A 24,067-nucleotide genomic window follows, 5' to 3' on the forward strand; every position below is an offset into this window, starting at 1 on the left:
ACAACGTTACAATTGCATTACTGCTATTCAAAAGATACATATGATAATATAGGATTATATGCAACAAAGCTTTGGTTAATATACTCACACCCTTCCTTGATAACCTGGTGGTAAGAGACACAGGACCAGCCTTGCAATTCAGGTTTCTCAATTTTTGAGTGAGAGATGCAGTGCTTAGAAGAAACTAATACTAAGAGCTATCAGAACTAACTTAGGGTTTACTTGACTAACTTAAACTTAAAATCAAAACCTAATAAACAAACTAAGACTAAAACTTAGGAAAACCAAGCTTAGCCAGTTCCCTTGAAACTTAAAGTTTAAGAAGAACAATTATAGCCTACTTGTAGTAGTAGTCATAGTAGACAGATAGAATAAAATAGAAAGAGTAAAGTGGAGTACTCTGGCGAGGTGGGTCACCTCTTTTAAAGGGCACAAGTGCTGGAAATCCTTCCTCCTATGCCCAAATTTCATTCCTCACCCACAAAATGTTAGGGTATGCTTACTCCATAGGCTAGTATGTATGTGCATACTGATGACATGTACATACGCACATAAGTTTCCTTGTGGTGTACCTGTTAAGTCTGTGGGTACAAATTGAAAACCCCCTTATGCCATTCTTCCATTGTCTATTGGTCTAGATAAAAGGTCTTAGACATATGTGTGGATACTCATCTATGTAGGTAACAAGATATATGTCAACTTTACTTTTCTGGGTAAAAGGTCTTAATATAGATATGCTAACTTTGCCTTAGCTTAACATACAGGTTTTTGGCCTGTAGGTCTCTTGCATTACAGCCAAACTTACTTTAATATAAATCTATAAACCTATTACAATAAACCAAATACTTAAACAATAAGAAAATATATATATATATATGCAAGCAAGCAGGTTAGTCTGAAAGGCTACAAGTCATATAATAAGTTACTATTAAATAACAGGCTTGAACCAAAAACACATTATCTTGAGTACTTCCAGATTTGTGGGAAGCTTGAATCTAGCCTTTGTAGTTAATAAGAATCTTTTTGATATAGTAAATTTGTGACTTGAATCTCAGGATAAAAAGAGAATTAGAAGTAAATAGAGCTTGTGAGCTGAAAATTCCAACACTGAAAAAAGACAGTGACACAATCTCACATACAAAAAATACTTTTGATTTGGCTTGGGTTTTGGCCAGGATTGGAAGCATTTACTGTGTGGTCCTAATCATTACTAAAATTTGCTCTCAGGAACATCTCTATTGGCTCCTTCTGTGATGTATTCATGATAATCATTTATTTTCAGATAGTTCACTTTTTAACACTAGTAAAGAATTTTTAGTAGCTGCATGTTTCTGATTAAATATACAGGGCCTAATCCTGAAAATTTACATTACCAGTCCTTCCGTTCACAAATAGTATCATTGAGGTAAATGAGACTAGCCCTAAGAATAAGGGCTACTCTTGCAATTGTTTTGAGGATCAGGCCCATAGATTTGATCATGCTGCTAGATATTCATCTTTAGTATAGTGGAATAGAGTTGAGGAGATTTCATGTTCATTTTTATGAAATAAATCTTATAGGTGAGTGCTTAAAGTGTAAGATTGTTTTTCATTTACTACTTTGATATAGGTATTTACTCTTCATGAAATTAAATTATATAAACTATATACAACTTTTTAGATTTATGCCAAAAATATTACAAAGAGTATGGGCTCTGGATTCAATGGCCTAGCAAAAAAACAAATGGAAGGTATAAATTGTACCCTTCTGTCTGCTCAGTATAATTTGTAGAGGATTCTGTTTTGGTGGCAACAAGGTGGGGTTGGAGGGAAGAGATGCCATGTTTTGGGAATATTTTTTGGCTGATGCTTCAATTTTGAAAAGAGGTAGGAGAGCATCTTTGTTATTCCTGACCAACTTATTTCAAAACAGGAGCTTGCAAGTGTGGGAGGGGGACTGTAAGTGCGTTTCCCCCCCCCTCTTTATTTTAAATCCTTCATCTTCCATCTCTACTCTGCCTCTTATTACCAGCTTGCTTTTCTTTACTTTTGCTTAAGAGATTTGTGAGTAATAAAATGCGCACTCAGGCATATCTTGCCTAGGATATGCTTTATCTTCAGGCTCATGGGATTTCCAGAGAATTCTGCTGCTGTACAAGCCACAATGACATCAGAATGTCACCAGCAGTTGCTTCATAATAAGCGTGGTGCTCAGCAGCTTTCCCAATGAGACTTTTGGAATTACTTCATGGGAAAGGGGACAATATAAATATTTATGGAATTGTTCATCTAGGGGCACGAGAAAAGAGCCTGGCATGAGCGTGGCTTGTATAACTACAAACACGCATAGATCTGTAAATTGCGTGTTAAAATGCAGAGTTCCTAATGGATCAAGTTCAATGTTCCTTCAGTTGTCGCCTCCACATGAATGTCTCCTGTCAGTGGCTCTGTGCTCCAGGCTAGGAAATTCTGAATCTTTGTTAGACACTCTTTTGTAAGATGAGAAACAGTTCATCACTATATTCTCTCACTCTGAAAATACTTAATATTTTCTCTAGGTATTTTATGTTGTAAACTAGAAAGCTAGGAAGCTTCCCTCACAGTGGGTCATGCCCATCAGCTTTCCCTTACCCTTCAGCAATACTTTCCTCAGAGAAAGTCCATGTTTATTCTTTGACATTTTACGTCTCGGTTTTGTGTTCCTCCTGTGTTTATATTTGGACCAAATCCCTTCCATTTCTTTCTCTCTCTCTCTCATGTCATGACATTATCCTTTAAGTGTTGTTTAGTGTGGTGTTAAAGGAGCTGCGCTGACCATTGTGTCAGTGGGTATGTCTACGCTGTAGAGGGAAGGTGTAATTTCCAGTCCTGCATGAGGTCTGGCTGAGTTAGTTCACTAAAAATAGAGGTGTAGCCATGGCAGTGGGAGGGACTAGCTGCCCAAAGTAGTAGCCCATCCAAGATTCTAGGTATGTACTCTGGTGGCTGGCTCCTCCTGCCACTTGTGCTGCCATGGCTACATTGCTATTTTTAGAATGCTAGCTCTCTTAGAGCTAGTGCGAGTATGTCTAATCAAGCTGGAAATTGTAGCTCCCATCTCCAGTGCAGACTTACCCAGTGGCATAGAGAGATGTAGGGCTGGATCTGGACTTTGAGGTATGCCCCCTTCTCCAATGTCAATATCTCCATCTGATCAGACCATTTATCCATCTAGCACAGTAACCTGACTCCAACAGTGGCAAGTACCCCATACTTCTGAGGAAGATGCAAGAACCTGGAAGGGGACACAACTATGGGGCTATACAAGAGTATATAGTATTGACAGAATGGCTGGCATATTGAGAGGAACAGTAAAGTGTCCTTTCTGTTTTGACAGCCTTGGTAACTGCTCATGTTGTATTTGAGACTGATCCGGAACCCAGAAAAATAGTAATTAGAATTATCTCATTTATAATCTTTGGGGAGTATATATTTGCACTTTACTGAATTCCTGATATTAAAATTTAGACTTCAACCCTTCATAATGGAGACATAACAACCTTTAGCATGGGAAAGGTGGGAAAGGAGAAAATGGGAACATTTATTGGTTAAAAATCACAGTAAAGGACAGCAACAAAGTTTGTAACTTGTACTAAGATACAAAGCAATGAAGAGGAAGAGAGAAGTATTCAAAGATGAACTCTTCCACAGAGATGAGCTTAAAATATAGGGTCAGATTCTCAGCAGATGAATATAATTTCAGCTCCATTGAAGCTAATGAATTGACACCAAAGTACAGATGCAGCTTTAACCATATTGGGATTTTTTTAAACAGCCCATATGTCACTACTGCAGACTAACTGGCTCATGTTATTTCAGATATAATTATCTATGTTTATAACTAAAACAGTAGTAAAAATAATGGAGGAAATATGCCTCATTCCAAATGAGATGGGGGCGGAGGGGAAGTACATTATCTGTATAAAAGTCAGGTGAAATATACAGAGGTCTCCCCACAGATTTTTAGCCCTCAAAACCCATTTCAATTTGTTTCTTATGGTAAAAGAGAAGAGCTGAGTATCTGCTGGTTACATATGATCTTATAAATTATTTTAAAATCGTATTGGCTCTCTGATTAAAGGAAAACATGCATTGCCTATTATTCAGTAAGTATAATATACTTTTATACTATGTAATTTTATAAAGTATAAAATTCTTTAGCAAATAAGTACAATTTGTTTAATGGGAAATCACTGGAAATTAGGGTGTAAACATCAATCAAGTCTTTCCTACCCCTTGTTTCAAGATTTGTCCTAGTGAGGATTCTGTAAAATGGCCACTTTGCTTTTTCTTGTTTGAAGACAATCAGATGAGATAGTGTTTGATTCCCAGCATATGGTTTAAACATATTTCATCATCTGTTTTATTTTCTCCTGGCCAAGAGGCTCTTGCCTTGTCTGATGCCATGCCAACTGTGATTGTTTGGTTATTGTGGTTTTTTTTTAAAAAAACAATGAAAGTTGCAGCTGCAACAGCAGATGGAGTTCTCCTGCGAATCAGATTTCTTGCTTCTGCAGCCCATTAAGCCGTGAAGTCAATTTTGCATGTGTGTATATAAGCATTAGCTGAAGGCAACAACCCAGCCTTTGAAGTTTATCTGAATATGGGGAACGTAGCCCAGGAATAGCAAACAGCTGAGTGTTTGACCACATAAGATCACTTTCACTCAAGTTTTAATTGCATTCCATTTTGCAAAAGGGAGTTCTGAAAAGTCTAATGAACTACAGCACCACCTGTGAAATGCTCCATTGTGACTGTTAAGAGTAAAATGAATGGGAAATAGTATCAACTGTAGGCACCTTCAACCATAAAGCAAGAAATGTTATTTTTATGAGACAGTTTATCTACTCATGTGTTATGTTGAAAGAGTTAGGACAGGAAGTTAATTAAATTGCTGTTCAGTATCCAGCCTTTATTCACAACTGTTTGCATGTGCATGTAAGTTAACCAAATGTTTCAGCAGAGTAGCCCTGGATTTTTCAATACTTTTCAGCAACCTGGAGGTTCAATCCTGACTTCAGTTGAGCTAGATTTGTATCCCCACTGAACTACTGCAGAAGCACTTCAAATGTAAACCAAGAGTGGTAATGAGTTTCCTCGTAAGTATCCCTTTTCATCAAGCTATGTGTTGGAGTCTTGGAGTATGCCCAGAGTTTTCTATAGGTTCTAGGGCACCAAGGAACAAAACTATATGGGAATACATCCCTGAGGGATTTCCAGCTATCTACAGACACTCCATGCTCTAATATGGCAATACAGATATACTAGTGGTGCATGATTCTAGCCAATCTTGCTTTACTGTTGCAGAAACCACTGGGAAAGAGCTAGTCTGAGAGAATCACAGCGGCAAACCTCCTTTATAGGTGAGAGAAATGCTGTAAGGAGGCAGAATAACCCAAACTGAGAGGAGAGAAATTGAACAAAATGGGGAGCAAATGAATAAACAAAGCCCACTAATAAAAGAAGGATGAATAGCTAACAGGGACCCAAAGGAAAGGAAATATAGAGTGGAAAAATAAATGGAGCTAGTCTTAACAATTAAACTGTTGCCATAATATGAAACTCAAGAACCTCCCAGCACTGTGAATACCTGCCTCGTGGATCTCAATATATTTGAAGATACCTTTCTGGAATTTTCATCTTGGCATGTACACATCAGTATAGCATAGGTTCTCGTATACTGTATCACTTTTGAGCTGTTGAGGTTATCATTCTGTTAATAACTCATGCAGGGGCCAGTGGTCAATAACTCATGAGGGGACTCACCCAAGCATTAGTTTTACTTCTGTTATTACAGCATCCAGCTTGACAATCCCTGACCAAAAGAGCTTATGGTCTCATTCTCAATATGACATAACTGAGGGTGGCAGACTATCTCAATGCTTAATAATCTTAGTTTTTGCAGTTCCCTGTCATGCCCAAGGAGGTGTCTGAGTGAGTGACTGAAGTTTTGATTTGTGCAGATTGCTTGCATATAATAACTATTTCAGTCGTATTAGTTAATTGTGTTAGTGTTGAAGGAAACAGCAAAATTTAAGTGAATATTGCAAATATTTAAAGAAAATGAATGTTTCATAGATACTAAGCTCAGAAGGGACCATTATGATCATCTAGTCCGACCTCCTGGACAACACAGGCCACAGAATCTCACCCACCCACTCCTGCGAAAAACCTCTCACTTATGTCTGAGCTATTCAAGTCCTCAAATTGTGGTTTAAAGACTTCAAGGAGCAGAGAATCCTCCAGCAAGTGACCCGTGCCCCATGCTACAGAGGAAGGCGAAAAACCTCCAGGGTCTCTTCCAATCTGCCCTGGAGGAAAATTCCTTCCCGACCCCAAATATGGCGATCAGCTAAACCCTGAGCATATGGGCAAGATTCACCAGCCAGATACTACAGAGAATTCTTTTCTGGGTAACTCAGATCCCACTCCATCTAACATCTTCTTCTTACAAATTCTTACAACCAGAAGTTTAATTCTAGATTTATGCTATATGATCAGGGAATAGAAATGATACCAGGTGACCTGTCCAATCAAAACTATCACAGCATGATTAGAATATAAAATATTAAGCGCTTTCAGGTGGGGTCTGTACAGCACTTGGTACAATATAGTCCTGGTGCATTACTGAGACTCCTAGGTGCTACCACAATACAAAAGATTTTTTTTTCAGAAATCTGGAGATAAGAATCATTTCCAGAAATTATTTAGTGACTCTTCTTAAATAGCAAATTTGAGAATCTCAAACTGATCACAGATAACTGAACACAAAGAAGCTAAATTAGCCAAATAAATCAGTCAGTATGAATTACGCCTCTACCCCGACGTAACGCTGTACTCGGGAGCCAAAAAATCTTACCGCGTTATAGGTGAAACCGCGTTATATCAAACTTGCTTTGATCCACCGGAGAGTGCAGCCCCCCCCCCGCCCCCCGGAGCGCTGCTTTACCACGTTATATCCGAATTTGTGTTATATCGGGTTAGAGGTGTATTTGCTCAGCTCCACCGAATACTTCCTGTGGACAAAATATTTTCTACAGGACTTGGAAAAGAAGTTGGCTTAGCCACTGATCAAATGCAGTTCTGAGCAAACCAGAATTTCTCTGTCTAACCTCCCTGTTCCCCATGCTCACCAGATATATGCCCTAAACAAAACTGAAGATAAATATTTTAGCTTTATATCAAATAATACCCCTCCATTTTTCCCCTGGGAGGGCAACTTTTACAAAAAACAAAGCAAACGCAAAATACAGATACCAAGATTTTGCAATGGGTTATCACAGCGGTTCTCAAACTGTGGGTCAGGACCCCAAAGTGGGTTGCGACTGTGTTTTAATGGGGTCTCTGGGGCTGGCATTAGCCTTGCTGAGGCCGAAGCTTAAGCCCAAGCCCCACTGCCGCGGGTCAAAGCCAGAGGGCTTCAGGTTATAGACCCCCTGCCTGGGGCTGAAGATCTTAGAATTTGGCTTTGGCCTCCTCACCTGGGGTGGTGGGGCTTGGGCGGGCTTAGGCTCCCCACCTCCTGGGGTCATGTAGTAATTTTTGTTGTCAGAAGGGGGTTGCGGTACAATCAAGTTTGAGAACCCCTGGGTTATCAGAATATGGAATTATAGTCTTGCTAAATTGACTTGAAGCACAATATATTTTATTATCATTATACTAGTACATGTATGCATATTAAAGCAAGTGCATATATTTTAAGTGTTTCAAGTCACTTTAAATGTTTTGCACGTTAATTGCCTAATAATCTCTTAGAATATTGGATGGTATTTTTTAAACAGGTACAGCTAATGTTTCCTCGAACAGTGTCAGCCTATAAATCAATACTTCTAAAATTAGGTTTTGTAAAGTTGATGAATCTAGATAGAAACCAAATTGAAGATTAAAGTTCAGGTAGACTTCAGAAAAAAAGCTTTCTGGTATGCCTATCCCTACAGCTCCCAGGCTGTTTCAATCTGTTCTGACTAGTCTACCATAAAACCAGTAAGGGATAAGACAAGTTGATGTAATCTTTAACCCCGTTATAAAAAGCAGGTATCCTTACCTTTTCCAGTTTTGATAGCGCAAGAGAGTAGCAGTCTTTGGCTCTGAACTGCATGAATCTCATATTGGCTGGGTGAGTTAGTTCTGTGATTATGCTTAGACTTGAAAACAACCTATATTTTAAGGAAATGTTACAGTTACACCTCCAATGATTGTAATTCACTGTTAAGTTTTGCATTACGCTGTACGTTATCTGTACCTCCACATTTATAATCAAGTGCGAGATAATTCTGGCTTTTGACACAAGAATACTCGTAACTAATAGCAAGGAATGCTGTACAAAAGATTCTCCATAGACTCAGGGGAAGCAAATGTATTTTCAAAAGTGGAGCTTGCAAATATTAACAAAATAAACATTTACTGCAATTGCTAGAGCATTTCAGCTGACACCTTAATCTCCAATATGACGCAAGTCTATATGGAAAGAAAGGAAACCCAGGAAACATTTAAAGATGACAACACCTTCATTGGAAGTTGTCCTAGTATGTTAACTACCAGTATATTAAAAATAGGGTTATACTCAATTATTCACCCATGATTTCTCTGTTTACTTGTTGTATAAATGTCTGCAGACCATACAAGCTGTCAATGTACTTATTAATGTAAAGCTGAAATTAACACTTGCTCAGAAAGCAGTGACTAAAATTGCTGAGTAAATCAAATGCTCCCATAGAGTTGGACTTGAGAGAGATATATACATATCTAAAAGGCATGTAAATTGCTATCCATTAAGTTAATGGATGAGATGCTGGATTGGAGCCGCAAGGTGCCAGGCAACTTTAGAATAAAGGAAAAAGAGTATAGAGGGATAGGCCCCTCCTTCGCATGCTCTGCTGCCCATTGGCCAGCCACGGAGACCACAAATATTTATTTTAACCCTGGCCTAGTATTTCTCAAGCCTCTTGTCCCATTATTTGTTGAATCATCCCTCCCCATAGTTATGTAGTAAAGAAAGTGTGTTTAGGTTGCTGTGGGTTTACCTGCTTAACTGTTTAAGGGGTCAGGATGGATTTTCTTCCTCTTGGGGCCAAACTGACACTGGTCTACTGAGTTTTTTGCCTTCCTCATAGAATCAGGCGACAGGAGACACAGGCTAAATAGGCACAGAACTTAGGAATTGCATGAAGTTAGTTTGTCACAACCTGCAGCCAGTGTCCAGTGCATATAAAATAACCAATGGGCCAATGACCAGAAAATAAGAGACATATGGGATTTGGCTGGTGGATCTCAGGCTTACAAACCTAAAGTCCCTTCAGACTGGGGTCCCTCTTTGGTACCTTCTCACCTTCTGTCACTTTGGTACCTTCTCACCATGCTGAGAAGGGGAAAGAAGATTTAGCAGAGCAAGCTGAATGCTAGGGGAAAGCGGTGGAAAGCCTACCTTAAGTTGTGGGCTATATGATGTGTCCTGTAAACCCCACACTTGGTCCACCTAAATGCCTGGTATGGGGAGATGGGCAGATAGTGCTCTTCTCCAATGTGAACCTTAATATTAAATTGCAGTGGGCTGCTTAACATCATTCCTGTGTTTGTCCTTCACTTGTGTGTCCTGCTCACTGGTGAAGTATATCACATTATCACTAGCCTGAACACACGCTTAAAAACAAAACAAAACTGATAGCTTAACCCTGTGTTGGATGTATCACATAGGTGCTTCTAAGCACCTTGCTACATATGTATTGTCAGTAACAGCTGTCTACCTGAGAAATGTATGGATGCACTCTAAAGCCAAGTGCCAGAGGTGAGGAGGGCAAGGGGCACAGTTTCCCACAATTTCAAAGTGCAGTTTTCAATGGTCTCCAAAATACTAACACGATCTGGTTTCTACTAAGTAGAAAATATGGCTGACATGAGAAAATTGAAGTGTTCCATTCTGTCTCATTCAAGACTTTTTGGCCCATTTTTAGGTACCTAATGTAGAAGTGTTTAACATATAGATAGAAACTGATTGTAAACTGCATTAACCTGGGAGAACTGAACTTCTAGGGGACACGGGTTATAGGACTGCCTTCTTATTGTTTGTAATAGATTAGCACCTTGAGGCCCCAACTGAGAAGAGGGCTGTACTGTGCCAGGTGCTGCATAATCACATAGAAAGAGACAGCCCAGGCCCCAACGAGATGACAGTGTAAATACAAGACCTCCCAAGAGTGGGAAGAAGGGAATATTATTATTCTCCATTTTCAGGTGATGAACTGGAAAATGGGAACAAAAGTGACTTCTCCAAGTTAGGTAACACAGGGAGCCTGTGGTAATGCTGAGAATAGAATGCAGTTCTCATGTTTGTCCATTACCTTGACCACAAAACTGTCTTTCCTCTCCATTGTGTATTTGTAGATGTGGTTAGGTGTCCAATTCCAGTGAGGTTTCAATACATATGTAGCTGAAAATTCAGAATATATTCAAGCATGTACCTGGAGCTGTGCCTGGACTTGCACTAAGGCATCCAGGAAGGGATTTAACAAAGGATATTAAATGAGTTAGACATAGGCTAGCACTCCTAGGCTCTTTTTGAAAAGTAGAATTTTTAAAAATCCTGTTTGCAGTATACATCATCCTTATTTAGTAGAGCTTCCAAATTATTTTAAATAGAATTTAGATTAGACTATACTTTTGCCAGATGAATTGGTGGTGGTTTCCTTTTTTCCCTAATTAATAGGGAATTAATTGTAACACTAACAACTTTCAAACCCACTATCATCATCCCTGGGGAGTTCAGGTAAACTGGGATCCAGATACGAACTGTACTGGTTTGGGCTTTCCCAAACCCAACCAACAAATAAGCAGCTTCTTACAGGCTTCTGGCCTGATTTGTATAGCATTGCTGAACACCCAAAACTCGCACTGAAGTCAAAAGGAGCTGTGGATACTCAGCTACTTTGAAAATCATTCAACTGGTACTTAGCAACTGACTGGTTTCATAACATCAAGCAAGAATAATGTTCAAAGAGTCTATTGATGCTAGTATCCTTAATTCTAGCCTTTTGATGCCATAAAACTGCTCCTATGATGTCTGACTGCATGCTACAGTGCACATTCTAGGACAAGCAGGCATACTCTCTGGATTGTCGTATTATATGGAAAGAAATATCAGTGTCTGAGAGATTGATCTACCTCTCAAAGCCACCAGATGCTCGATTGCACTCTAGTTGTTGAGGGTCCCATAAAATAGGTGAGGAATGATGCTTTATTCCATCAGTAGCCAGTGATATTTTACAAGGAACACAGAGTATAGGAACAAAAACTTCAATGAAAATTGGTCTCTTCATGTAATTAGGATAGTTTTTAGAGAGGAAATTTCATTGTTGAAGTTGGCACAAAGTCTACAGTGGTGAAAACTGTCATCATCCTGGGCTGGCCTATAGATTTAGGCAATGCTTAAGCCTGTGAGGCAAACCTTGAGGGTGGTTCTTGAATACAGCATTATTTTTTTATTTCAGGATGCATTTAAAGAGCAATTAATATTCCTTTCTTTGTATCATTTAGTCCCTCTTTCTCAATGGAGGCAACTTCTGTTTCTAAATGTCCTGTTCTTGTGGAATGGTGAGCTATTTGTTAGGCAGATATTATGCAAGTAGTGCACAATAGGAAACTGACACGAAAATTAACCTTGCAAAGAAAAGACATGGTTCAGGAAATACATGTAAAGTGTGTTCAAATCTAAATACTGCATTAGGTACTTTTCTCCATTATCAGCCCAAGAAAACTTAAACAAATAAATAAATTAATTAAAAAAACATGGCCCCAAACATCAGATGTAACCTATTTGCATCTAAGACTGCCAGTTGTGAAGGCAAAATGTTCAATCTGAAGAGGGATTAGCTAAGAAATGAGCAACATTCCTACTGAATGCCAAGGTGAAGGGTCTGTTCACTCTTGTTCTGTTCAGTTGGGCATGTGATATCATTTTAAAAAACTTCATAAACTAGACCAATATGGGGGACACTGTAGACAGTATACATTGCATAAGACCAAGATTTTTGGAAGTGACTCATGATTTTGAGTACCTCCATTTTTTTTGGATGCCCAAGTTGAAATCTTGAAGGCCTGATTTCCCCACTCTTCCTTCCCTTAGGTCAGGTGCTCAGGCCTTTTTTAGGTGTCCCAAATGGAGGTACTCAAAAATCATGAGTCACATTTGAAAATAGCTTTTATTTCCATGTCATCCACTGTTCTTGTTTAAAGTCATATGTTTCTGTGTTCCATGTTTGTATTTACAAGGCTTGAAATGAGTGGGGACGCAAACATGACTACCCAAAAAAAGAAAATTCTCAGGTGGGCTGGAAATTTGCAAAGGGATATGTTGTCAGGGCCCTAAACTCCCTTGTTATCAACTAATTATTTTTATTGCTGGGCAATGACCAATCCAGCACTTCAGTTGTTTAAACTCTGCAGTTTAACCCTGCAGTTGTTTAAACCCTGATTTCTCATTTTTCCTCTGATCTTTCCAAAATATTCATGTGTTCCAAAACAAACTCAGACTTCAAAAAATAAAGCATTCTGCCATCTAGGGAAAAATTACTTGGATAAATACACCTGAAGTAAATCTCCTCAAATGTTCTTTTTAAAACAAATCACCAATACAATGCACTACCATTATAGTCATCTGAAGTGTGCATATCTGTCTTCCTTAATTGCCTTCAAATTCAGCCAATTTCAAATGGCAAAGGCTGTTTCACTTCCCCTACCCCTTAATGCCAGTGATTCATTAGTATTAAATGTTGTTTTTCCCAAGGTGACTCAGTCATGAAGGCCTTTTGGTTAAAAATTGCCTGGTGAGCACAAACAGCTGTTGTAATTAACAAAAACAAGATTAAGATTAATATATTCTAATGAATGCAAAACTGAACCTGGCCACTTAATAGACAAGGTGGCAAAAAACTCTTCTAGTGACATAAGCATATATTTTCCCCCTGAATTCTTTATTATTTTACCATTTTATTTCACTTCTGAACAAAATAAAATATTTGAAATTTATACTCCTATAAGTTAAGTAGTTTTGCTTTCTTGTTGGAAAGGAGTTGATAACTGAGAAGTTGTTCACTGTAAACAGACCTGTGATGTTACAGGATATACAGCATACTGTAAGTATTTATGATGAAAATAACAAATGCATTGGGGTTCCCTTTCTTGAATTCAGAGAATGCGGTGTTGGGATATGTGTACTCTTTAACTTCAGGAAGTCAAGCAGTCTTTTGAGCGGGAGTTAGCTCTGCGGTGAATCAGGAAATGAATAAGTTAAGGAATAGTACTGTTTTCCTTATGCTAACTTTCTTGTTCCGTTTTGGTAGAAAGCAACTCCTGTGGGTTTTTTTAACCGTTGTCACATGACATAAGGGACGTGGATTGATTAAAATTCTGCTTTCTTGTATGAATTGAGCTATACAGTCTATGGATTGTTTATAAATACAGGATAACTTTATGGTTATCTGAACATTTAACTCTGAATGGATTATTTCTTAGGTCCTCTGATGAGCTTTAATGTGTTCCTATAGCTCTAAAGCTGTAAGGTAGTTGACTGTGTTAGGTCTGTCTCATGCTACCCTTGCTGAAGTACTTAAGCTGTCCCTGTTGCTCCAATGGTCAGTTCTTTGCAATGAGGAGGTGAAAATACTCCAATACGATATCCAGTTACAGAGGAAAGTATTTAAAAGTCACCAAACGTTCAGCCTTGCAAGGAGGTTGTCTAGTGCATAACAAATCATATATTGAGGGTTGGATTGTCTAAGCCTCCGTAGCTTAGAAATAAGTCTGTGACATTTATAGGTGGGCTCCTCTCTGGAGGCTGAATCTAAGGAATAGTGTGTGTTTGTCAAATCTGTAAAGCAGCCATGTCTTTGCTGTACATGTCTCCTGTACAGCACAGATTGGAAGCGACCTGCTGTAGCAGATCTGCCACTCTCAGAATGGGCCTTGACATGAATTTCAAGTTTGTGTGTTGCCAGGCTGTAACAGCAATAGATGCAATCAGGCACCCATTTTAGACATGGTTCTCTTGAAACCAGCTGAACTAATGAGTTAGTGTCAAATGAAATAAAAACCTGGATACGTTTTCTGAATGCTTCAGCACAATGTATTCTAGGGGCCTTGTTACGTCAGGTTTGTGGAGAAGAGATTCACTAGAATGGGAAAGCAAGCAAAGGCTAAACATTCAGCAAGATCAATGACTAAGATTTTGTCTAAATAAATGTTTCTTAATGTCCTTTATTGTTGCAGTACCAGTGTAGTAGCTCTGCTGATGCTCGGTGTGATAGGAGCACTAGTGTACACCAGTTGCTGGAGTTTTAACTATCCCGTCGTTGCAGACCTTTTCTAAGAAATGTTAGATAACTTTGTGGTAAAAATGCTGGTGGATGCAGCCTGTCTGTACGAGAACTGGGCTAGCAGTAGTGCAATCTTTGGAGATATTAAGAATAATGCTAACATAAGCAGTGTGGGGTGGAACTCAGTCACCAGGTCTTGGAAGGAAATTTGTGCAAGTCTAGAGCACCAACTAAAACTCTTCAAAAATAGTATAAAATAGATTTGTCATTGGGGCTGGAAGCTTTGTCTCTTTGAAGTCACAACCATCAAGTAAACTACCTCCTAAATGAGAAACCTGAGCTCACAAGCTCTGAATGGGTTCAATACAAAAGAACAGAATAATCAGCTCAGTTAGGACTATATTAAATATCCCACAATGCAGGACACTGTGGAGGGGTTAAAATGCATCTGTCCCTTTGGGAACCTGCTGATAGGGCTCCAGAGAAACTGGTCGGTCTTCAACATGTTTATGAAAGGGTGCTAAATGGACTGGGTAAGGGGAATTGTCTGAATTCAGGATCTGACATGGAAAGGATAATGATCAAACAGTTTTTATGTGGGACACACAATAGGATCCATGTGTGACTTTTCACAACAGGCCACAAAAACTTTTCAACTTGCAACTGTATGTCTTGTTGTTTGTTCCCAGTAGGTAAGAACTTCATACATACTCAGAAACATTTCTCAATTTCCAACCTCAAGAGCCATGTTGATAAGAAGAACTAGATCTTGAGTTAGGATATAAAGAGGTGCTCTAGTTCTATGTTGCCAGATGAGTCCAGACTCTCAAGGTGATGTGATCACCCAGTGTCATAGCTAAAAATTTTTTTATTTGTTTCAGCCAGGGTGTTTGTTAGGATCATGGAACCCTTATCTCTTCTGTTCTCAGCCAGAACTTGGGTTCCACGAGTATCAGTAGGAAGACATAGGTGATCTTCCCATTTCAGATCAAGGAGAAAATGCTCATCACAACTGCGTTCTCTTCTCCTTCATTCAAATAATGGTAATTCAGGGCTTGATCAGTGGTGCTGTGAATAGATAAACTTCCACTACTTCTGAAATATTTGAACTGCTACCCTTTGATCTCAGAAATATATATCTGGGTCCAATATCAATTGATTTAGTCTGCTATTGTCTTGTCTCTTTCCTATTACGTGGCCATTGGTAATGTTCTCTTGGACACTTACCACTGCTGCACTTGCAGGTTTCCCTAACAAAGGGTTTAGTTTATGTAACACAGGGCCATGTTTGCCTTTGTCTAACTGGGTCAACTATCGGGTTTGAAGGGTGTTCAGCATCAAACATGAACTACATTCACATCACTGCTCTTAGATTTTCCTGAACATTCTCTAAACCAAAGTTCAACTGAGTCCAATGGGACCTTTGCCTGAGTAAGCACTGCCAAACTTTGGCTAAAATGCTGGTGTACCCTACAAGAGTGAAGAGTTTCCTACAGAAATGAAGTAGGCTTATGGGTATAAGTGGTCAACCTTTAACATTTTCTTCCATTTTTAGTTTGCAATGTATTCTGTATTCTTGAAATGGGAAACATCACTGGAATCACTAATCTCTTTCAGCTTTTTAAATATGACCGTTACAAATGCTCATTTTAAAATGGGGGTGGGAATACACAAATAGATGGAAACCAAGTTATTTGTGAAATTGTGTGTGAGTTTAACACATTTTTACAATAAAATATTTAAATGCAATCGTGCATATTTATTTAAGGATTTTTTTTCAGCATGTTGTTTTAAAGATTGTCTACATTTTATGGCATCTACCAGCTTCAAGTTTTGTCATGTGAATATCTGAATGTTGAGGGTGATGATCATTTAGAGAAAAATGGGGTGGTCATTTTTGAGAAAAATCTAAAATTTGCTGGGCAATGATAAGTTGTCTACATTGTACTTTCTTCTGTGGTTGAGAAGGGACAGTGCTTGGATACCGAAAACACACAGGGGATGTTTTATTCAGGATGCTGAGCATACACTGACTGTAGCTCCCTGGTTCTCTGATTCACAGACCGACACATGCAGTGTCTGCCTGCATTACGTAATGGTGGAATTGACTGCTAACTAAATGCTAGCATATGCTAAATAAATCACACTCACCAGCCTAAGAATTAACCTCTACACTTGTGTGTTAGATTGTGTGGAAATATATTAAAGCCAATTTGTTGATGCAATCCCACTATCACGGTAAGTGAGGGAAAGTTGTACAAATCGAGGCAGCTGAAGAGATCCATTTTTTAATTTCCTTTAAAAAAAATCCTCTTTAAACCCTGGCTCCTTATTTCTGCATTAATTCTGAACCATGCAATGCATAACTATCAAAGGATTTGCTGCTAGAGGATTTACTTGTATTAGCTTCTTATATTAGGCAGGTATTTAAATGTGAATATTAGCAATATAATATGTAGAGTCAACTGTAAAGGGAGGATTAACACCTGATATAATGACTGAATATACATAACTGAATGTGAAAGCAAGTTATTGGGTCCGTGGAAGAGCTGGATTTAGACCATCGTCAGGTTATGCAAAGTGACTGTTCATAGTGAGTCAATTTCAAAACTATTCTTTGGACTGTAAGGCTGTACAAATTAAGTCTGCCCTCTAGTGGAATTATAGGAAAAGTACTGTGCAGCTATTAATCTGATTAATGTTCAGGTAAAATTTTGTCTTGCTCTAAATGCCTGTGCAGGGAGTAAAAGAGCATAAGGCACCTCCTTAAACCCACGCATAGGCTATCCAAATTGTGGATCACATCGTAAGGATGAGAACAGTCTCCAGGGAGCCACTATTCCTCATCCCATGCCAGTGGGTGAGGAGTGGGCAGGGACAGGCAGAGCTGAGGTGATGTGGAAGCAGAATAGTCTGTTAATGGGTTAGACTAGTTGCAGACCCCTTTTCCTCTGGACCAAGAGGGGGACACAAAGGGAGAGATGTAACACAGTCATAATTCCCTCCTTTGTCTGCCCCTGACTCCAGAAAGATTGTTAAATCACAATCAGGCCCTTTAATCACATAGCAACAACCATGTGTAATGCTTTCTATCATATCCGCTTGTCTAGGAGACTCTGTCCCACTCTAGTAGACAAAGACCTGGCCGCAATTATTCATGCATTCATCGCCTCTCATCTGGATCACAGCAACGTGATACACCTGGGCAAGAAGCCTTCAGCACTTCGAAAATTCCAACTGGTACAAAACGCTGCAGGACATCTCCTCAGCCACACAGGCTACTGTGAGCACATGACACGCGTCCTCTGCTCTCTACACTGGCTTCCCATAGAATTTCCAATTGAGTTCAAGGTCTCTGTCCTTATCTTCAAAGCTCTCCTTGGCCTAGGCCCAGGATACCTAAAAGGCCATCTAAAGTTCCAGGAAAAGCTGGTTAAAGGACCAAAACGGTGTGGGGTTTGGGGCTGCTATGGTTTGAACTTCAGGGAGCCAACCCCCCTTTCTTATAGCCCACCTTACCCCTCCTATGAGGGGGGTGACGGTAAGTTCCCAGGGGCAATGGATTTTCTGGAGAGACCTGGATGGAAAAAGAGGGGGAGCTGTTGGAAACCACCTGGGTAATTACGTAATAAACATGGGGTTACCTGCACTGTACACTTTTATCTCCCCGGTAGTCCCAGACATCTAATAATGAAGTTGTGGCCTGATTAAATCCATATCAAGTGTCTCCTGTCCTTTTTTAGTATAGCCAAACAACTGATAGGCCTTAAAATCATAGAATCATAGAATATCAGGGTTGGAAGGGACCCCAGAAGGTCATCTAGTCCAACCCCCTGCTCGAAGCAGGACCAATTCCCAGTTAAATCATCCCAGCCAGGGCTTTGTCAAGCCTGACCTTAAAAACCTCTAAGGAAGGAGATTCTACCACCTCCCGAGGTAACGCATTCCAGTGTTTCACCACCCTCTTAGTGAAAAAGTTTTTCCTAATATCCAATCTAAACCTCCCCCATTGCAACTTGAGACCATTACTCCTCGTTCTGTCATCTGCTACCATTGAGAACAGTCTAGAGCCATCCTCTTTGGAACCCCCTTTCAGGTAGTTGAAAGCAGCTATCAAATCCCCCCTCATTCTTCTCTTCTGCAGACTAAACAATCCCAGCTCCCTCAGCCTCTCCTCATAAGTCATGTGCTCTAGACCCCTAATCATTTTTGTTGCCCTTCGCTGGACTCTCTCCAATTTATCCACATCCTTCTTGTAGTGTGGGGCCCAAAACTGGACACAGTACTCCAGATGAGGCCTCACCAGTGTCGAATAGAGGGGAACGATCACGTCCCTCGATCTGCTCGCTATGCCCCTACTTATACATCCCAAAATGCCATTGGCCTTCTTGGCAACAAGGGCACACTGTTGACTCATATCCAGCTTCTCGTCCACTGTCACCCCTAGGTCCTTTTCTGCAGAACTGCTGCCTAGCCATTCGGTCCCTAGTCTGTAGCGGTGCATTGGATTCTTCCATCCTAAGTGCAGGACCCTGCACTTATCCTTATTGAACCTCATCAGATTTCTTTTGGCCCAATCCTCCAATTTGTCTAGGTCCTTCTGTATCCTATCCCTCCCCTCCAGCGTATCTACCACTCCTCCCAGTTTAGTATCATCCACAAATTTGCTGAGAGTGCAATCCACACTATCCTCCAGATCATTTATGAAGATATTGAACAAAACCGGCCCCAGGACCGACCCCGGGGCACTCCACTTGACACCGGCTGCCAACTAGACATGGAGCCATTGATCACTACCCATTGAGCCCGACAATCTAGCCAGCTTTCTACCCACCTTATAGTGCATTCATCCAGCCCATACTTCCTTAACTTGCTGACAAGAATACTGTGGGAGACCGTGTCAAAAGCTTTGCTAAAGTCAAGAAACAATACATCCACTGCTTTCCCTTCATCCACAGAACCAGTAATCTCATCATAAAAGGCGATTAGATTAGTCAGGCATGACCTTCCCTTGGTGAATCCATGCTGACTGTTCCTGATCACTTTCCTCTCATGTAAGTGCTTCAGGATTGATTCTTTGAGGACCTGCTCCATGATTTTTCCAGGGACTGAGGTGAGGCTGACTGGCCTGTAGTTCCCAGGATCCTCCTTCTTCCCTTTTTTAAAGATTGGCACTACATTAGCCTTTTTCCAGTCATCCGGGACTTCCCCCGTTCGCCACGAGTTTTCAAAGATAATGCTCAGGGTCAGTTAGACTTGCCAAATGAATAAGGGAAGCCCATTCTAGAGTAAAAAAAAGCATCCACTGAGGAGGCCCTGCATTTCACCCCAAGACTAACACATCAGTGCGGAATCATTCGATGACTCATTCGATTCAACTGGTACGATGAAACGGGAAAAAGGCCTTTTGGCCAGCCAGCACCTATACGTTGCCCAAAGCCAGTACATTTTATTTATACTTCAAAACTAAGCTAAGCTTGTTCTTTTGCATCCAAAGTATTAAAGATTCATATTACATTCAGTGAGACTGATACTTACTTTCTTACTCCCTTTTGAGCTTTAATTGAGTCAAAGTGGTGGTGTGCCAGAGTTTTAATTGGCATGGTGCAATTTCTTGCTTTCAACAAATAAACAAATATGCTATAAACAGCACATTCATCGTCTGAGGAGGAAGGCAACTTTAAACTGAGCAAGATTATTAATCAATGTAAAACACTGAGCAATGTCAGAAAGCTTTCATAAGAATCAACAACCTAGACTCCTCAGTATTATTTTACCTTACTGAGGTCAAAGTATTGATTCCATTTACAGAATGGTCTCTAATTTTTTTTTTAATGATCCCACTCAATGTGACTTAGTTTCTACTGTATATTCACTTTACTCAGTCTTTAAAAGTAAGATTGAATCAAAGATGCAAAGACCATTGTCATGAACTACATATCTTAACTTCAATGCTTTAAAATCGTTTTATAATGTTGCCATGAAAAATTCGGGTAACAATTTGCTGCTTTTTTTATTACAAAGCAAATCTCAAATGTAGACTCATGTTTACTAGAACCCAATCTGGATTGTTCTCCCTCTCACATGCTGTTCAGATTATTTATAACTAGAACCCTTTTCCCCATCATATTAACCCACTGAAAACTTTTCTCAATATACTTTATTTGGGCATTATTTCTGCTAAAGAATATCACTTTGTACTTACATGTATTTAATAGCCTGTTCCAACACTAAACGTCTTAGCTATTTTATAGGATAATCTAGATTAGGCAATCTTCACCCACCCCCTCCACCCATAATTATGCCTCTAAATTTGCTATCATCTGCAAATGTAATGACCTTACAATATGTGCTCTAGCTTGGTCTAAAATCATTAATAAAACTGGTAAAGTAATTGCCCTAATATTTAGTCCTATGAAACTCCTTACAAAATTCTATGAAGAATATAAACCTCTGATGTAAATGCTATGCATTTTCACTCATAAAAAAATGTCTATATATTAATACTTCATCAATATTTGATACATCTTTTTACATCCTTTCTGCTTTAATGTTGGTGCACAAAGTGGAAACTAGTCTCTTCCATTCCTCTGTCATTTGTTTTACAAAATACTACTGGTGAAAGATTGTGAAAGCATTCTGAAAATCTAGTTGTGGGTAAATATTTCATTTTAAGACCTATTTTTTTCTTTTCTAACTTGGTCAAAAACACAAAGAAAATCTCATTCCTCTTTTGGCCTTCCTGTAATTCTATATTTTTATAATAGTTATGCTTCAGATATGAGCTAATGTTGCCATCTAGTGAAAACATGGTGCAAGCTGTTAACAAACATAGAACAATTGTACATATCTGCAGAGCAAAACTTAATTATGGCTTTTCCTAACTTTTGAGTACTTGACTTTGAAGCCTTAATGTTCTCTGAACATTTTTTGTGTTATTTTCTAGTTTGTTGTTTTTTTAAAGCATGCATTGACACCCACATGGTTCATTAGTGGATCCATCACCCTCACCTCTGGCACTTGAGTTAAGAGACTAAATTCTAGCAGTAGTAGGTTGCCATCCTCTATGTGGACCAGCCCTAGACAGGGATGGGACACTTTGCCAGGGGATTTCACAGATATTCACTGAAACCAGGGGAATGGTGAGAATCTGGAATCTTGGGTTCTATTCTAGGGTCTGGAGGGGAGTGTCCTTTACTGGCCCCAGACTCTTCTGCCCTGTTTCTCATTCCTTGTCCCAATCTCCTCCTCCTGTTCTGAAATGACAGTTGGATTCTAGGAGAAGAATCCTGGCCTAAGAAGTTAGGTTAGTAAGACTGCTGAAAGCATGTGGTGAGAACTTTTGCTTTGAATTTAACATAGTTTAACTGAGGCACCACTTGTATTTTAACTTTAATTTTCTTGCAACCATTTCTGACTCTTATGTACTTGTACTCACTTAAAATCTATCCTTTGTAGTTACTGAACTTGTTTTATTGTTTTGTCCAACCCAGTGTGTCTAAACTAGAGTATCTGGAAATTCCGTTGGGTGGGTGTCAAGTTCCATTCATATTATTTATTTAAAGAAATAATGGGCTTGATATAACTTGTATTGTTCAGAAGGCTGGGAAGTATAGGACATATATTTCTGGGGGGAAATCTAAGAGTGAGGGTGTGCTGGGGTCATCCTGAAATATAACCAAGGCTGGTGACTGCCATAGTGTAACCCAGGTGTGACTGGCAGGCTGCAGTTACGCACATACACAGAGGGTGTGACTTGCATGGTGGAAGGATGTTTGTGACCAGCGTAGGTGGGAGTTACTTCAAGAAGGCATTGTAAGGCACCCAAGTTTGCAGGGCAATGGTGACACAGCTGCTCATTAGTCTGGATTGTACTCTGGTATGCCACAGATGCCTTGGTCCAGACTTGGCATGGCCCAAAACAGCTCAGAGATACAATTGCAGGGGAAGTCCTTCTCAGCCCTGGGCTGGAATAGACTCTGTGCAAACTGAATCTCTGTGAATATAGCTACTAAAATGTAAGATGCCTTTGAGCATGTGCAACCTTTATTTTTTCAAGGGTTTATAACTTGGATTCTAGAGGGTTTTCATGTGGTGGCAAAAGGCCTCCCCTCCCACAAAGGCCACTCCCACCTACATTTGAAGCCCCTGTTCCAAAGAATGGAGTGCTAGACTTGTTCAAGAAAGGTCTCGCCTTGTTTTGCCCTATTAAAAAAAAACAAACCAAAAACCTTATTTTTCCCTAGTCTCATTCATAGAAACGGCCTCAATTATTCTGGCTGAAATTTCAAAAGAAAAAACCTTTCACAAAACAAAGACTACTGAAGAATGAAATCCCCCCTCTTTAATTCCTTGTTTCACTGTCAGTTTCATACAATTTCTCACCCGAAATGTTTTGTTTCATCATGAGATGGAGTGCAGCTTCTACAATATTTGCAAATGAAATTTCAACACGCTATAGACTTGTTGAAATGAAGGGCCCAATCCTACAATTTCTACTGTGTCAAAACTCCCCTGGAATTCATTTGAAGGGATATTGAATTCTTATTAAGGTGAAGGACTGAAGGTCTAATTGTTAAACTGTGCTACCCTGGCAAAAATGTGTTTGGAATTAATCATTTCCTCATTTTAGGGCTCTAGGCCATGATTTGGTAAGGCACTTAAATACATACTTATCTTTGAGCATGTGAGTAGTGCTATTGTAGCCAATAGGCTATTCATATCTTTAACGCTAAGTGCCTGCTTAGTTGCCTTGCTGAATCAGGATCTTAAAGAGATGCCATTGAATTCCAACCAGGATCTTAGGCATGAGTGGGTATAAAACCAGACCTTAGTTGAAACCCATTTTATTCTTCATCAGAGCACCATCTCCTCAGTCTCTTTCTACTTTTTCTGACTTTGAGCAATACTTTTTAAAGAGACATTTTTTCTCTTCTTTGTGAGCTGTGTGAGTCTCTTTTCTGGCTAAAGCAAGAAAGGTTTTGTTCTGATTTCTTTTGCATCCTTTGAAAAGTCTGCCCTGCTGCTAAAAATCTGTGCTCAGAGAGAGGGTTTAGTGCTTTACTGGGAACTGTACTGATCTACCAAATGAGCTAGGAGGCATTTGTTCTTCTACAAGGGAAAACAATTAGTGGGACCTAATAATCAGTAATGGAAATATTGGCAAGTGTTCTCTTCACAGTTAATCCCGATGGTATAGATGACACTATGACAAAAGGGAAGAGAGCCTGCTGTAGTGGGAACATGTCTGATTACTTCTGTTAATTTGCTGTAATCACAGACCTTCTACCAGGGGCAGCTCAGATGGAAAAGAACATGAAAATTATCAAGATAGGACTTAGCTATGGTATATTGTTAATTAAAACTTATTAAGAGAACCAATTTCAAGTACTATTTTGAACACTTTAGTCCCTTCTAATTATTAAACATAGAGAAAGACAAAAGTAACTCTTATGACCCCATACACACTTGTATCTTCTAGTTTCTTCCCATAGTTATTGCTGGATCGTTTGCAAGCAATGAGTGAATGGTTTATGTAATTCCAACTGTGAAAGAGAACCTGTTGTTTTTCTTCAATATTTGGATTCAGATTTTCCCTCCCTGTCCCCTGGAACTTTGTGACCTGTATCACAGACCGTAATTGGGGGCAGCTACCTCTCAAAAGGGGCAAAATTCTAGTTCGGTTCAAAATCTGAACAACTATCCAAGTTACTGGACATCAGTCCTTCACTCACCTAAGTTGT

General features: G+C 39.5%; 1 protein-coding gene across 1 annotated transcript in view; it reads right to left on the minus strand.

Moving 5' to 3' along the window:
* The window catches only part of KCNT2 (potassium sodium-activated channel subfamily T member 2), a 277,251-nt gene that overhangs the window by 39,946 nt on the left and 213,238 nt on the right, over positions 1–24,067 (minus strand). The window contains exon 24 of the mRNA XM_074961164.1: positions 8,063–8,174. Within this exon, the coding sequence (XP_074817265.1) occupies positions 8,063–8,174 (112 nt within the window). The remainder of the gene's footprint in view (positions 1–8,062; positions 8,175–24,067) is intronic.

This window comes from Natator depressus, chromosome 8 (genome assembly GCF_965152275.1).
Source record: "Natator depressus isolate rNatDep1 chromosome 8, rNatDep2.hap1, whole genome shotgun sequence".
In the NCBI taxonomy this organism is placed as follows: domain Eukaryota; kingdom Metazoa; phylum Chordata; order Testudines; family Cheloniidae; genus Natator; species Natator depressus.